The following is a 17,624-nucleotide window of genomic DNA, read 5'->3' on the forward strand; positions in this document are numbered from 1 at the left end:
TCGTTGGTTGTTTCACCCAACAAGGTGCTAGGGAATTTTGGTTCTTGCTCATGATCAAAAATAAATAAATATGGAGATCCTTGTTTACATTGAATGCCAATTGAGACATAGAAACATATGAAAATTACAAACCACAGATAAGGTAAAAGGAATAATTGGAAAACAGATTCAAAATGAAACGTCACATTAAAAACAAGAATGGCACTCTGTAGAGCGCATACCTCCGCCTAGCTCAATAGTTTATGTTTTGTATCCCACTGGTAGGCCGGATCTGGATTCGGACCTGAACCAAAATCTAAGCGGCTTGTTCTTGTCACCTAACTAACTCATCCACCTAGTTTTACCATAATCCATACATTCTTTTTTGAAATATCATGCTATGTATTGTTTTTGGACCTATTTCTCAACGGTGAAGAATCACTTTGGAAATCCTAGTATCCAGATCCAGATCTTCACTAAAATCGAATTATTTCGACCTTGGCACACACCCAACCTCGCCACCAAATTTCGGCCAAATCAGTCCACAACTCCTTGAGACATCCTGTTCACAGACAGACAGGGGTGAAAACATAGCCTCCACCACCGAAGAGATATTCTTCTCGTCTAGAGTGGACAACTTTTTGCGACAATTAATTGGGTGTGCACAAATGTGCATTCTAAAACAAAAACATAATTTGGTTAAAAGGATGATTTTTTAATATAGGTCAGCTCTCTTAAATGAGCAAATTAAAAAGTCTTCCTCATTACCCATTTCCTGACTGTCTCTCTCCCCGATGTTTCTGTAGTCTGTACCCCATAGCTCCATCAAGACAAACAAGCTCTCTCTGTGCTTTGTCCCCCAAATATTCCTACAGGTCGCACAAGATCTGCCAGCAACCCTCTGGTGGTTAAACTGCCGAAATCTCGGGTCTCTGCTCACCTTCACTCTTTTATTCCTCTTTTCTCCCGCCTCTGGAACAAACTCCCACACTCCCTTCAATCCCACTCCTCCCTCCAGGTCTTTAAAACAGCTGTTCACCACCATCTCTTATCTTCCCCCATCCAAAACCTTGATCTTTTCTACCCCCACTAATTCACCCCAGATCCACCTTGTTTGAAATTCCAACTTCTTTCCTGGAAGTCCTGGCAGTGTCCCCATATGTTTTATACCTCTCCCACCCGCCCCCCCCCTTCCCATGCCTCTCCCACCCCCCCCCCCCCCAAAGCCCTCTCCCTCCCACAGATCTCTCGATGTCCCTGCTCTCAGATGTTGTGTTTGTGTTCCTCCCCCTCTCGCCCCATCTTGTCTACCGCTCCCCATGTTATATGTTTTATGTGTCGGTTTGTCTTTCTGTGTGATTAATGTTAGCTCTTTCACGAGCCTCGATGTTGTATACAAAAAAAAAAAAAAAAAAAACAATAAGATGGAAGCTTTAGAAAAAGGAATACAAAACAACACGTTCCATGATGAAAATTCCTAAAAAAAATGCCCGATGTCATGGAAATAGCAGGAAAAAAAAGCAAGCTGTATCCATGCAGCGAAAGCAGGTGGTACTGGAATGGCTTGAGGGATCATGCACACTTACGAGGAGATACCGCGACGCAGAGCTGTGCAGTCCGTTGCAAATGGCCGTAATAATGCGTGACAGGTTGTTCTCTATTGTTGTGTCTGTTGCCTGAGGAGCCTCATATCCGCGGTAGGCACTGAAAAAGAGAAACATGGAGCTTGCAGGAAGATGCAATTTAAACCTCTTTTTTAACTCTGTGTGTCCTCTTGGCTTCCAAAATACAATCCAACAAATACTACAACATAATATTGAAGGAAATATTCGCTGCAATGCAAATAAATCTAGGGGGGAAAAAACCCACGAACCATATGATAAAGAAGACAATCAGAATGCGAAGACAACTGGTGCAGGTGAGCTTGAATGATTATGAATATAGATGATAAGGCAGAGATTATAAATGCAAGTAGAAAGTAACATATCTTATGCAAAGAAGAAAATAGTTGAGAAATAAGTGGACAAAACATCGTTTTAGTTAAACGAACCCGTTTCCATCAAAGGTAAAACAAAGTCGAGTCAAGGTAGGCCCCTCAGGAACGAGGAGCTCCAAACTGGTCGCCGCTTGATGTCGGGCCATGGCGACGAGGGGCTCTCCCTGCGCATGGTCACAGTAGTAGTAGAGGCTGGGCACAAGTCTGGAAAGGTCATAGGGATAGTGGATAAATAAAGTCAGAAAAATAATATGGTGCATTCCACAAATATAGTGCATTGTCTTTGTCAAACTTGCCAAAACCTAACAGGAAGTAAGCATCAACGTGTGTGTGTGTGTGTGTGTGTGTGTGTGTGTGTCCTCCAGTGTGTGTGTGTGTGTGTGTGTGTGTGTCCTGCAGTGTGTGTGTGTGTGTGTGTGTGTGTGTGTGTGTGTGTGTGTGTGTGTGTGTGTGTGTGTGTGTCCTCCAGTGTGTGTGTGTCTCCTCCAGTGTGTGGGTGTGTGTCTCCTCCAGTGTGTGTGTGTGTGTGTGTGTGTGTGTGTGTGTGTGTGTGTGTGTGTGTGTGTGTGTGTGTGTGTGTGTCTCCTCCAGTGTGTGTGTGTGCATCTCCTCCAGTGTGTGTGTGTGTGTGTGTCTCCTCCAGTGTGTGTGTGTCTCCTCCAGTGTGTGTGTGTGTGTGTGTGTGTGTGTGTGTGTGTCTCCTCCAGTGTGTGTGTGTGTGTGTGTGTGTGTGTCCTCCATTGTGTGTGTGTGTGTCTCCTCCAGTGTGTGTGTGTGTGTGTGTGTGTGTGTGTGTGTGTGTGTGTGTGTGTGTCTCCTCCAGTGTGTGTGTGTGCGTCTCCTCCAGTGTGTGTGTGTGTGTGTCTCCTCCAGTGTGTGGGTGTGTGTCTCCTCCTGTGTGTGTGTGTGTGTGTGTGTGTGTGTGTGTGTGTGTGTGTGTGTGTGTGTGTGTGTGTGTCTCCTCCAGTGTGTGTGTGTGCGTCTCCTCCAGTGTGTGTGTGTGTGTGTCTCCTCCAGTGTGTGTGTGTGTCTCCTCCAGTGTGTGTGTGTGTGTGTGTGTGTGAGTCTTCTCCAGTGTGTGTGTGTGTGTGTGTCTCCAGTGTGTGTGTGTGTGTGTGTGTGTGTGTGCGCGTGCGCTCCAAAACACCAGAACCATTAAATCCAAAACACCAAAACCAAAACCAAATGTAAACACACCTTTTTTGAAGATAAATTAATGAGAGTGCGCTCGAGAAGGTGATTTTGCAAGCCATGGCGATACAGTCGACAGCGGTCATTTTTTTTACATATGCTTACTGATGGCCTCACACCCTCATTTTAACTACGATTCGATTTCTGTTTTCATTTCTGGTAGTTGCCAAGGTAGACAGACTCGTTGAAAACAAATTTTGTGAAATTTGTGAACAATCCAAATTTATTTTAAAATCCACGTACGTTTCCTGATGGCCTCACATCCTCATTTCAACTCCGATTCAATTTCTGTATTCATTTCTGGTAGTTGCGAAAGTAAATTAAGTTTCAGTGAAAACAAATTCTGTAAAATTTGTGAACAATTCGAATCAATTTTAAAATCACCGCCATGAGGCCATGAATCGCTTTTAAAGGTTACTATATGCTATGCATTCTACCAACCTGACCTTGCGCCCTGTTCCCTTCAGGGATTATTTGTGGGGTCTACTTGACTAATATTTACATTTTTAGAGGTCCCTCGAGGTGGTGCATACGAAATTAAAACAAATATGGTGAAAACGGATGTTTTAAAATGAAATCACATCATTCTGTGCACTCTGCAGGCAAAAGTAGTCATGTGATCCACGCATGGACCTGCAGGCAGGATGACGCTCTATCTGCAGGGCTTATGTTGCACGTGATTGTAATAATAGATGTACTTGAGGCTGTTACACTTGTGCAAAAACAAGTTTGGGGGAAATCTGTAGTTTTTGAGGTCATATTGTAGAATTTGCATTTTGAGGCCTTGCTGGTCGAAGTATGTATCTGGATGAATCACACCACTCAAATCGTCCATGCACATGTGCTGGTAGTTCGGTAGAGATGGTGTTACAGTTTTGAGTGATGGCTTCCGCTCAATTGTGAATCGCTTAATCATCCTCTCTCAATAATGGCGGACAACCACAATATCTAGCCATCGACGGTGTTTCATAAAAGTGCTCTGTAAAATGTTCCGAACACAAAAGCGAATACTTTGTAGGCCTGATCCACACTCGGGTATTTCGGACAAACCTGGTCCAATCTCTGGCAACCCTTGGATCTTTCATCGATTGGTGCAGCTTGAAACCATCTCGGTTTGCATTAAAACAACCACCAAGGATGCATCGACCCAGAATATTTGTAAAAATTCGAAAATTATTCGCCGTTTCAGGTAAATCGTACTGCAATGTAACCCGTAGACAGTACGGATAGGGCGTTCGACTTCCTGGTGTGGTGTCACGGCTAACCATGAAGAAGATGATTTCGACTTTTAATCACAAAATGTACCCACTTTATTTTTTAGGGTTTGAAGGAATAGATTAGCGTCGAGGTGGTCTGAGCATTTCGGTTCCCCTTTCAGGCTAGACTTGTATGCATCATTGTGGGAAGAAAGCGAAAACAAAAACCAATTACTTGGGTATAACTATCTCAAGGGCTCAAGAATTTTGACCACTGAAAATTCCAGCTTTTGACCAACCGTCAGGGATAAAATGATTCATCTTACCTACGAGGAGACAACTGAACATGACCATGTTACCTTGGTGGCTAAGATGAGACATTTGCAGTGCAATATGACAATATTAGCACAACAACGAACCATATTCTCACTCGTCCCTTGGTAAGGAATAGCAGGCATATCCCCCAATTTATTTTTAAGGTGCGCCTATGGAAGAGGAATAACCGATGGAGCTCCTGGGGCTTCCTATCAACGACTGTTCATCCTGTCGCTAATATTTCCAAATTCACCTCAAAAGCCACCCTCTGACTCTGGAATTCTTCTTCAACAGCGCCATGTCTCTACTTTGCTCCACTCAACTTGTAAGGGTGTACAAAACCTTCATCTGAATTGCCAACGTGAAATGTCTACGATGGGCCGGCAGTTGGCTGGCTAAGAGCAATCAGGGATGGTGACTGGCTGACTGGCTGGCTCGCTTGCTGAGAGCGATTGGGCAAGGGTGGGCTGGCTGGCAAACAAAGCTATCCACCCCACTGAACAAGAGTTATTCGGACGGGCAGTCAGCTGGCCATGAGCAATCCAGGTAGGTTGCCTGGTCAAGAATGATCTGGGCGGGCAGCCAGCAAGCCAAGAGTGATCCAAGCGGACAGCCGGGTTGCTGGATAAGAATGATCGGGGTGAGCAAGGGCCCAGATGGCTGGCTGAAAGCAATCTGAGAGGGCGGCAGTCTAGCTAAGAACGATCTGGGTGGATGGCCGGCTGGCTGCAAGAGTAATCCAGGTGGTTCACACAGACAAGCAGGCACATTAGATGGGCACCCAGAGAAATACGCTCAGCTGACGCACTGAGAGAAGCAGGTACAGCAGGCAAGCAGGAAAAGCATGCTCAGTGGGAAGGTAAGACAAGCAGATGGGTACTGAGAAAAGAAGGCACAGCAGACATGAACCCAGAGAAGCAAGAGCAGCAGTGGCAGTGGGTCGGTGTCAAGAGAAGCTAACAAGATCCAGGAAGCCAATTATAAAAATTGGTAACGGTCAAATTGATTGGGTAATGTGGATCAATGTCAAGCAGTCATGACTTACCTGACCAATGCCAATGCAGAAGTGTGCCTCACTCGCCCATCCTCGTCTCCAAGCAAAGAAAGGAGCACATTTAAGGTTCCGTCCTGCAGATGCCTTCTCCGCAAGAGTGTCTACACAAAAGAAGGTAAATTAAAAAGGTAATGAGTGAGGGATCTCATTGCATTTAACAGAAACTCCATGAAAAGGTATGCAAAACTTCAACAACAAGTCAGTTTTACAAACCTGCACCCAATAATGTAACAATAATGTGTGTTTGTCACACTTTACGGGGACAGTCTTGAAACACAGTTTGGAAAAAAGTGTTATTAAACATGAACAAAACTAAATAAACACCAATAGCAATATAAAGGGAAACCATATTTATCTGTAGAAGACAGCCGTCTCATAATGATCAATGGAAAATGTAATTGGGCGGAAAACATTCTGGTTTCCGGATGAACACAATCCAAAAATAAAATATAAATTGTGACCCTATTTGTGTGCAGCCGAACACAAGACAAGGGTACAGTCAACCAAGAGTGACCCAAAGTAACTACTCCATGGTTCAAGTAAAGACAGTAGATCATTTCAGGCGACATTTCATCTGCGACTCACGAACAACTCTGTCCCTTAGTCCTCGCTCTGACACGTGTCTTGGTTATATATTCATTCCCAATAGTCTGCCAGTTACACTTGTTTATGCCAATACACAAGAACAAGACATGCCTGTATACAAAAGCATGCCTCACTGGTAGTCATCGGTCGAAGGAGCTACAACCTCATTGCCGTTTCGGCCCTTTCAACCTCGATACAGCTCACCAGCCCAATGTCACCCACGTCATCCTTAATACGCACACATACAGGAGGTACACACACAAAGAACAAACACAGAACACAATCCAAAATTTGCAATTAAATCATCACTTATTTTTTGTACAGGATCTAAGGCTCGTAGTGGACACACAAATGGACATACAGACAAATATACGAGACAACACACAGGGCGGGAATGTTAGACGAGACACACAGCGACTGAGTTGGGGGGGGGGGGGGGGGGGGGAAGTGCTGTCATTTCCTGGGGCAGTCTGGGTACAAGCAGTATCACAACAATGGCGCCGCCTTTCTCACTGCACTCAGCGGACATTTCCTGAGAAGGAATTCCATCCTCCCCAACATATTGGGATTGTCAATGCTCTTATCCTTATAAATGCTTAACATCACACAAGGAAGCAGCACGTACCATTTTTAAAGTATTTAGTATCATTCGGTGGGGGTTTTAAACACCAATCTCCCAGACTCGGAGTGGATGCTCTAACCATTAAAAGACAGACCATCTGGTGAATTTGACTTCATCTTCGTTAAATGGCCCCAATTATTAAAGGGTCAAGCAGGGGGAATGGTTATGCCCCAAGTCTTTCATGAACCCGCCTGGTGTTTAAGGGGCAGGAGTTTGTAGCTTCTTCGGGGTGATGGCAATAACTAGACCACTCTTCACGAAAGACACCTAGCTAGTCCAGCAGATAAGTGAAACAATCGTTAACTTCATGATACAAGCATAAAAATTGCTAAGCAATGTCTCTTTTTAAAGACCCTTTCAGAAGTTCTCCAAATTGGCATGGTTCTATTTTTGAGGCAATGTTTTTATGGCCTGATGCCCTTCCTAACGCCAACCCTTAGTCGCCTCTTACGGTGCGCAGGGATACGGTGTACCTATTCTAAACCGGGGTGCACACCAGGATCATTCATCCCAGCAAGCTGGTACTCAATTTGCAGACCTCGGAAGGATGACAGGCTGAGTCAACCCCCCTGGTGTTAATTTAGCGATCGACCGGGATTTGAACCCAGGATCCTAGGATCCAAAGCCGGCACCCTAACCGCTAAGCCAACACCAGGCTCAACACCTTTACTCAACACCAACACCTTTAGACCTTGATTATAAATTATGTAAGACGTTTTCTGATATTTTGAGCGCCGTTATATTAACATCAGCGACAAAAGTTGTTATTCACATACTTTAGTGAGACAGGATTCTAATATGGTACTTATTTCTTTTAAATTGGATGCTAATGACAGCTTTGTGCTTTTCTGTCTAGGTTTCGGCCAAGTAAAAAAAAAAAATGTTTCTCGTCCCCGCCCGCTTCCTTTTTGGTCGCCGCCTACTTTTATTTACTATTTTATACTATTTTTTTTTAAATATATACTTGTTTTTTTAAAAATCGTTTTGCGAAGAAACTCGTTCTAAAACTTGCCGTTTCCGGGCGTTTGCTGATCGTATCTTGTGCATTGATGATCTGAACTATTATGGATCCCGCCCTCTAACGGAACTTCCTGGTTAATACATGCCTGGCTTAACGCAGACACTTTGTGCTAAAGACGGTCAATTCTCGCAGCGGTTGTGCACTGGGCAAGTGCAATTTACGTGTAAAAATCTTGCATTTCATACTTTTAATGGTACAAATTTGAGTAGGGAATATGACGATATTCGTGTGTGCAAGCATACCTTCGTCGACAAAAGTTTTGAAGTCTTGGTTCGCGAGATCAGTTGTAGATGAGAAGCGAACGTTGAACGATCTCTTCGCTAAATTTGCCAGTGGAGAATTTGACGATGGAGATGACATTGGTGATGGATACCAAACAACGAAAGTGAGTTGGCATCGTGATATAGCGTAAATATTTAAGCCATATCAAGACATACATTTTCTGGTGTACTTGTTTTTAAATACTTGGTGCATTAAAAAATCCATATGTAGCTGTAACGCCATACTTGGATGGCCTAGTACTAGTTGTAGTTTCGTGTATTCTGAAGTGTGAATACAGTCAGGCCATAGTCCTACCCTATGATGTGGGTTTAATGGTGGGAGGTGGGAGTACAACGCGGGTCTCTGAGTGAGAAGCTAGGTATCTAGGCCCTGTTGTAGTTAATAAAGTAGGCCTAGATTTCTGCAGTATTGATTTTTCATTTATTTCGTCAAAGAAAATACAATCACAAAGAATGGCAAAATAAAAATATTAACAGAACATGTAGTATATATAGAGGGGCTAGCTAGTGTATACATGTTGGTGGGGTGCACTCACAAACACATACTCAACTCACTTGTTTTGCTTGTTTAGGATAGCCCATGAAAAATTAGTACTCATTTTTTAGTATTATTTTTTAATAAATTGTTTGATCCCATTGTATGTAAATTTTTCAATATATCATGTGGTTTTGTCTACAGGTAAAGGTGAATATTGGTGAAAGTAAGGACAAGGTGGATGTGTCCGCAAAATTGGACGAGTGTCTAGCAGACATTGTGTCATGCCTCGGCCGTTACATCGAGTTTGTTGTCACAGAGGCAGCTGCAGAACCACGAGCAAATGCACACACCATAAATCCCTTTTCCATCATGATGGCAGCACAGAGAAGCTACAGAAACCTTCCAGCACAGTATCCAGAGGTTAAGCCAAACAAGAAAATACAACTAAAAAATGACATACTGAAGTGGTTGGCAAGGAATGAGCTTGGTTGGACTCATGGAATGAGCATCATGGATGACATGTACAAGATTGACATGTCTCACTGGGATTTCTTACTTTAATATTTATGGAACAGACCATAAGATAGACCAAGTCCTATAGGTCATTAGTTTCACTATGTTGGGGGAGGGCAAACTGTTGATTAAACATATATTATTTAGTCCCACTTCTGGTTTTGTAAGAGGGAAGGATCAGCCTTCCAATGAAACTACAGTAGTTGTTTTTTAGGATTTCATCAATCTTTTGGTCTGTTCTCTGAGTAGTCCCCAATATGAACAATTCTTGTACTATTAGTGTATTATTGTGTATTTATATTAAACAAGGACACATACCAAATTTAAACATTGTCATTGTTTCTTTTTTGTTTTATTCAAATATAGTTTGTCCAGTGTAACACATGACATGTTCCATTGATTGATTCTATTCATATGCCATTTCAGTTAAAACATATATTTATTTGCTAATTTGGAAATGAAATTGCAGGCCTTTCGGTAACAATCAACACTGGCATGTTTCACATTACATTGAACAAACTATAGAGTCTTTAAGACAGCCACAGTGGTCATTCAATTCATGGCAGCCATCTTGGAAAAAAATAGCAAAAAAATGAAAATAGTAAATAGTAAGGGCCTCCCTCCTCCTTTTTTCAAAAAAGTCTGGACGAGAAACTTTTTTTTTTTTTTTACTTGGCCTTACATGTTCTCTCAAGTTTTCATACATGTTCTAAGGCTCGTAATGGAGTGCGCACGCACGCACACACACACACACACACAGCAGAGGAAGAGGGTGATGAGGATATGATCTGGAAGAGGAGTGATCTGGAAGAGAATCTCGTTAAAAAGATAGAGGTGAGAATAACACCAAGTGAAGAAAGGCCACAACTAATTTGACTACATAATTATAATAAATGAACAAAAGCACTAATCAGCAGAACAAACAAAGCTTTAAAAAATAATACCAAAATATAGCCACCCTGAAAAAAAATGAACAGTGAATTTTGCAGCAGCACTATTCATTCAGGAAAAAGCAACAACGAAACACCACAAGAACAGAACAGGTTCCACAAATATCGCCCTGTACCACCATGGAAGGAAAGACTTGCCCAAAGGAAATCAAAGCCCAAAACTAAAGAGGAGAATCCAGAAAAGAAAATGCAAATATAAAATTGAAGATAAATACCTGGAGGTAATTAATGTTTTCTGAAAACAAACTAAAAATTGAAATGATAGCAAGGAAAATAAAACGACTATGACGAGGATAACATGAGGAGAAAACAAGGCCTGATGTTTGAAAACAACCCTAAAAGATTATACCGTGATCGAGGGAAACGGAAGCATAATATGTCATCCCTGCCTGAAAAAGATGAACTGGAACGATTCTGGAAAGGAATTTATGAAGATTGAAAAGAACACAAAAACGAGGCAGAATGTATCCGAAACTTGAAAGAGAAAAAGCAACATCTTGAAGAAATGCCCCCAGTAATAATTGATGCAGAAAAAATAAGACAACAACTTGTAAAGATGGAAAACTTCAAAAGCCCTGGCCCAGATGGAATCCCAAACTGGTCAAAGCAATTTGATGCTCTCCACATTCACGACGCTCAAGCATTAAATGAACTTATCCAAGGGGATCAGGAAATGGATGAATGACTTGCAGAACGTAACGCCTTCCTCATGCCAAAATCTGAAAAGACCCAAATACTCCACATATACCAGCCAATAACCTGTATACCAACAACATACAAACTTTTTAACAGGAATCATCACAGAAGCAATGTGCCCCCACCTAACACAACAAGGAGGCCTAGAAGCATAACAAAAGCAATGCAAGAGAGGATGTTATGGTACAATACACCACTTACGACGAAACAAGGCCACACTCAAAAATTGCAATGCGAGAAGGACCAAATTGGCGACAGCATGGAGAGACATTAACGTCTAATTTAAAAGGGACACTGTCAAAAAAAGCTTTTGACAGTGTCCCACATTCATGGATGATAAAGTGCATGCAAATGTACAACATAAATCCCCAAATAATCAAACTGATTGAGAAAGCCATGGATCTATGGAATACCACACTAATTGTGCAGCACTCAGAAGGAAAGATTGAAATATCAGGAGTAAAGATCCAACTTGGGATCTTCCAAGGAGACAGCATTTCCCCTCTCCTGTTTTGCCTGGCCCTGGACCCATTAAGTAATCTCATTAATGAGCATGGGCACGGATACACTCCAACATCCAACAAAATAACATCAAAATAAAGAAAGGTGATGCACCTACTATACATAGATGATTTATAACTCCTTGCTCCGAACACAGAAAAATTGGCAGAACAAATGAAATTAGTGAAAAGGTTCTCCGACAACATTCAAATGGAATTTGACCTAGACAAGTGTGCCAAGTGCACATTTAAGCAAGGTAGACCAACAAAAATGGACAACACTATGCACAAAATGGTCTACAAAAATCAGTGCATCCCAAGAATGTACATGGCGAGGAAAGGAGGTGCCGGCCTGAAGAAACTCAATCAAGTGCACAGAGAAACGACAGTAGGATTAGCAGAGTACGTGAAAAGCTCAACAGACTAATGAATACAATTTTTGTACAAGCATGAACAAAACAAACCAGAAAAATGTATCTCACTCACCTTGAAAAAAACTTCCAAAAGCAGGTGAGATTTGAAGATGGCACGCACCAACCCAAAACAGCAACAAATACAGCCCCAACGAATGCAAAAAAGACAAGAAAAATACATGAAATACCAGCAGATACATAGTGACAACTGGAAGAAAGATAAAAGAGCAGGGAAATATAAAAAAGACGGACAAATTGAAGATAGACAAAGAAGGATCACTGGAATGGCTTATAGGAGGTCAGCTCAACTGGGATTGAGAACAAATCATTGTTAATGCCCAAGACCAAGGACACGACATGAATCGCTGTAAGAATATAGCAGGACTGAGTCAATCGGACAAGTGTAGATTCTGCAAGGTAGAAACAGAAAGCATGAGTCACCTCTGATGAGGATGTAAAAAACTCATGTCAGAACAGCTCCACACCCAAAGGCACAACAAGGTATGTAGAGTAATCCACTGGGCCATCTGCAGAAATTTCAATATCTCAGTTCCACAAAACTCATGGAAACATGAACCAAAAGCAATAATTGAAAACAAGGACATACTGCTCATGTATGACCTGATGATCCCATCAAGTGTGACATCCAAAATAAAGCACTGCGACCGGACATAGTACTCAGACAAAAAGGAAAAAGAGGGTATTGCAAATTGAGGTGTCAGTTCCCAGATATTTTGGTCTAAATAATGTAGATATCAAGAAAATAACCAAATAGCAAGGCATCAAGAATGAAGTGATCCTGGAAGCTGAAGAGTGCCGAAATTGTTTCCAGTGATAATTGGAGCAATGGAAATGATAAAGAAGAACTTCACAAATATCCTACAAACCATCGCTAGGCATTACAATACGATAACCTTCAATATCCTACAAACCAAACATTACCACAAAAGAACTACAGTTGGAGGTTGTATGGGGCTCAATGAAAATTTTAAAAAGAGCCCTTGGGACAAAACCCTGAGAACAACACAACTTCACAGTTGACCCATGAATCACAATCCTTCACCGAAGCAGGGGTAGATACTTCGGGGCTTGGGAGGACTCCATTCCACCTTTTAAAACCCAAATTATGGAGATGGCAACCAATGACACAAACAAGACTTGTGGTGAAGCAGTTGCCATGAAGCAACTTGCCTTCACCTCATGGAAGGCTAATCCAACTGAAGGTAATCTCAGTTCCTTCCACAAAGCTCAGAACAAGTGTGTGTCTACCCTCAGGAGAGCCAGGAAACAATATCTCTCGACTCTCAAGACTGAACTCTCCAACCTGTCTCCCTCCTACAAATCCTGGTGGCGTCTGGTCAAATCTGTTTCTGGTGTTTGTTCCCCTTCCATCCCATCGCTTACCTCAAATGGCCACACAGCTGACAGCACACGTGAAAAAGTGAATGCCTCAACTCTGTGTTTGCCTCACAATCTTGTGTCCCGAACCCGTCTCTCTCTATACCCACCTTACCCAGTTTTACCCAGATGCTCATGGACTCTGTGTCCTTCTGTCCTGACAAGGTGGAGAAGTTTTTGCCAAACCTCGACTCTGATTCTGCAACTGGATCAGACGGCAACAGCCCACGGGTCCTAAAATCCTGCTCTGCCACTCTATTCACCCTCTCTCTGTTCTCTTCACCCCCTCTTTTGCTCAAGGTCATCTGCCATCTGCTTGGAAATCAGCCAACATTACTGCTTTACACAAAAAATGTGCAAAAACAGATCCTTGCAACTACAGACCAATCAGCCTGCTCCCAATAATCAGCAAAGTTATGGATTTAAAAAAAGTTAAGTCATGGAATCAATCATTGCTTCTGACATCAAATCCTTCCTCTTCTCCAATGTCTTGATCTCCGATCATCAAATATGGTTTCAGACCAGGTCATTCTATGCTGGACGTGTAGCTTCTGCTGTCTCAACAATGGATGGAGGTCCTTAATGCCAAACAGGAAATCAGAGCTGCCTCCCTTGACATATCACGTGCCATCGATACGGTCTGGCACCCCGCTCTGCTCACCAAAGTCTCCTCCTATGGTATCCATGGAAATCTCCAAGCATGGCTTGTGGACTTCCTCTCTGGTCAAAGTCAACATGTGGCTCTGAATGGATTTCTCCCATCTCCCCTTCTTGTTCAGACTGGAGTTCCCCAAGGCAGTGTTGTGGGCCCTGTGATTTTTCTGGTCTTCATCAATGATCTCAACGACTCTCTGGAAAACCCTCTCTATCTCTTTTCTGATGACTCCACCCTCTGCCGCTCCATACCTCATCCCTCAGATCGGCAGTCTGCAGCCTCTTCACTCTCTGCAGACCTGGACAAAATCACAGACTGGTCAAACAAGTGGAACATGTCTTTCAATCCTGACAAATCTCACACTCACTTTGTCTCTCCGAAAAGACCGACTGGACAACCCTCCCATCTACTTTCAGAACAATCCTCTTGAAGAAGTTCTGTCACTCAAGCTTTTGGGTGTCACTATCTGCCATGAACTTTCATGGGAAAACCACATTTGGAAGCTGGCCTCCAAAACCAGTCGCCGACTGGGCATCCTCCATCGTGTGAAGTCCTTCCTTGGCACACCTGAGCTCATCACCACATACAAGGCTTTCATCCGCAGCTCAATGGAATGCTGTTCTCCCCTTTGGGCTGGTGCTCCTGCCTCACACCTGGCTCGGCCTCACGTTGTTGAAACCAAAGCTTTCAGAATCATTGGAATCTCCCACGATGAAGCTAACTCTGAGGGCCTTTCACTCACTCAACGCCGGCAGGTTGGTGGTCTTTCTGTTTTCTACAGACTCCTCTCCGTCCTAGCTCCACCAGCTCTATCTGTGCTCTGTCCCCCAGATATTCCTGCAGGTCGCATAAGATCTGCCAGCAACCCTCCTATGGTTAAACTGCCAAAATCAAAACTCTCTGCTCACCTTCACTCTTTCATTCCTCTTTTCTCCCACCTCTGCAACAAACTCTCACTCTCTTCAATCCCACTCCGTCCTCCAGGTCTTTAAAACAGCTGTTTACTACCTTTTCTTATCTTCCCCCATCCAAACCCTCGATCTTTTCGTCATCCCTCAGATCCTCGACTCGATTTCTTATCTACTTTTTTGAAATACCGACTTCTTTCCTGGAAGTCTTTGCAGTGTCCATGTGTTTTATACCTCTCCCAACACCCACCCCCCTTCCCATGCCTCCTCCCCCCAAGCTCTCCCCCTCCCACAGATCTCCCGATGTCCCTGTTCTCTACTGTTGTGCTTGTGTGCTTCTCTCTCTCTCTCCCCATCTTGTCTCCCGCTCCCTTTATCATATGTTTCGTTTCAATTTGGTTTTTTTTTGTGATTAATGTTAGCTCTTACACGAGCCTCGATTTTGCGTACCAAAAAGAAAAGACAAACACTTAACATAGCCACTGAGCTTGGGGGAAGTGCAGTCACTGCCATCACATCCTGGGATACTCTGGGTACCAGCGACGTCAAAAATGGCGCCGCTTTTCTCACTGCACTCAGTGCGGCATTTCCTCCTCCCCATGAATGCCAATTGATGGCGAAAGTCTGTGCTCTATCCTTTAAATGCTGAATGCCACAAGCGGGATGATATTTCAACTCCTGTGCCACAACATTCACCCCCCGACCCTCCCCGCCCCCCAAAACCCCCACGCCCAGTCCTTCATCAAGCTGCATCGTTTTCGCCCGTCTCAACGGAGCCGAGGAGTCCTCTCTCACAGAGAAAACAGTTAGTTGCCTTTTGAATAACTCTCGGAAATTTACGGTGACACTGCTCATTCATACTATGCGTTCCCGTTTGTCTTTTTCTTGCCCTTCCCAGTGTTGTGTTGTCAAACATGAGTCGCCAACTCTGGTGATATTTTGCATTGGTCTTTCTCAGTGTATGTTCTATACCATCACCTTCATCAAGTCTGACAGGGTCAAATAAGATTGGAAAAGCCTGCATTGCTTGGAATTGAGGAACATTGGATGCGATGTTCGTATAGCCATCTTGCCCTAACGCAAGTCTGTGGAGGTGACTTCAACTCCTCTACATCTTGGTGACAGAGACAACATTTGCTCCAGTCAGTCTTAAATCAGGTCAATTCCATTTTTTATACACTTGGTTGACTAAGGCCGAGGGTTTATCCCTTTAACACCTTTAGCCAGATGCACTTTCCTGTGTGGGATACAACCAGGTTCATGCAAATGTTGGACTACACCTAGTCCGATTGTTCATTCATTGTCATTTAATTCCTTTGCTATCTGTACATCATCCGAATAACTTCTGCCCCATCATCCTTGGGCTTGGCACATCCTGTCAATTCAGGTAAGGTTATCTAACGTTAATGGGCAAATTAGATAACATTTGGGACACTAAATACAAATCGTAGTAATTAGCTGACACCGAACCCCATGCTGAGTTTCACAGCAGCAATGTCACATGTGTGCCCTGGTAGCTCATTAACATTCACTCCTATGAGAGCTATCACAATTGCTGCGGCTATTCTTGTGGATAATCTGATGCAACAATTGATGTTTCCAATTCCAAGCAGGATGAAAACAAGCAAGACTTACACATCACAACTGTTTACTTGAAATGTAGGCGTAATTACACCCAAATACATAAGAAATCAGAATCATATTGTTGCGGTTATGAGAATAAAGGATAACCCCCCTCGTAGGTAGACGCACCACAACATGTAGCCTCGTTGTAGTATAGTTATTTCTTAGTGAATGTAAGGTAGTCCCCTTTCCTGTGTTAGTTTTGCGTTGAGTAGGCCAGTGAGCTTAGGTGTTCTTTTGGCGCTGAAATGCCACGTGCTGGGCCTGAACAAGTCTGGCAAGGCCGAAGGGAGGGGCTGCAGGGGGAGTGGCCGGTAAGCGCGAGCTGCCAATCAGAGCTCGAGGGGAGTGGCTAACCACGGCAACGGGAGGCGGAGCATGGAACATTCGGATAGGGCCGGGCCGGAGCCATAAAACCCTGCTCCGAGCCCCCCCGCCTGAGTTCAGTTGAGTGGAGCTGGAGAACGCACAGGAGACGAGTCAGAACGAGAGAGAGAGAGAATCGCCCAGCCCCTGAACAAGTCGAAGTACTTGCATTGAATTGCCTATTATCGTCGTTGTACATGAACTTTCCCCATGCCCGTGCCCTGCACTCTGCTGCGCTGTAAGAATCGCGCTCGTGAAGACGACCCGTTCCGGGCCACAGACACGAGATCTCCTCCCTGCCTGCATTTTTCCTGCATACGTGCTGAGACAGCCAGAGGGCCACGCCGGGCGAGCTGTCCCGGAGCGACCGACGGCAAAGCGCGTTTGGCGCGCGAACTTCCTTTCTTCTTCTTCTTCTTCTTCTTCCCCGTGTGCGTGAGTGGGCCCTGTGTCTGGGGATAAGTTAACACTGTTTAGCTTCTGCTCTGTGTCCCCTTTCCTTATCCTGATCACTGTACATAATAATGAATTGTGTTCTTCCTCTGATTTGACCGTTCCCGTCCCTTCCATTAATTGGCCTAGCATAGTACGAATAAAACCGCTTGAATCGGGTTCCATAAAAGTAACGGCACGAGTCATGTGATACGCACACAGCTCGGCGTAATCGATTAGCGTGGCTTGTGCGAGGTCCGGTCCCCATTTTCGTGGCAGCGTGGGTCAAAGGTACGTGCGGCGTCGACACGATACCCTTTTTCACGCTTGCTGCGGAAGTGGCGATTCGGCCTTGTGGACACGAAGACCCAAGGGGAAAAAGGGGTTTGGTCCCCCCTTTGTAATGTGGACGGGCTTCGGGAGATTCTTTCCCCGAACTGATGGCGAAACTG

The 17,624-nt window shown here is 43.8% G+C and overlaps 1 protein-coding gene across 1 annotated transcript in view; it reads right to left on the reverse strand.

The window, feature by feature from the left end:
• The window catches only part of HTT (huntingtin), a 778,980-nt gene that overhangs the window by 584,356 nt on the left and 177,000 nt on the right, over positions 1-17,624 (reverse strand). The window contains exons 21-23 of the mRNA XM_078772674.1: positions 5,723-5,832; positions 2,030-2,179; positions 1,566-1,683 (exon numbers count right to left, since the gene is read on the reverse strand). Of these exons, the coding sequence (XP_078628800.1) occupies positions 1,566-1,683; positions 2,030-2,179; positions 5,723-5,832 (378 nt within the window). The remainder of the gene's footprint in view (positions 1-1,565; positions 1,684-2,029; positions 2,180-5,722; positions 5,833-17,624) is intronic.

Source organism: Myxine glutinosa, chromosome 2, assembly GCF_964187855.1.
Source record: "Myxine glutinosa chromosome 2, kmMyxGlut1.1, whole genome shotgun sequence".
Lineage (NCBI taxonomy): Eukaryota > Metazoa > Chordata > Myxini > Myxiniformes > Myxinidae > Myxine > Myxine glutinosa.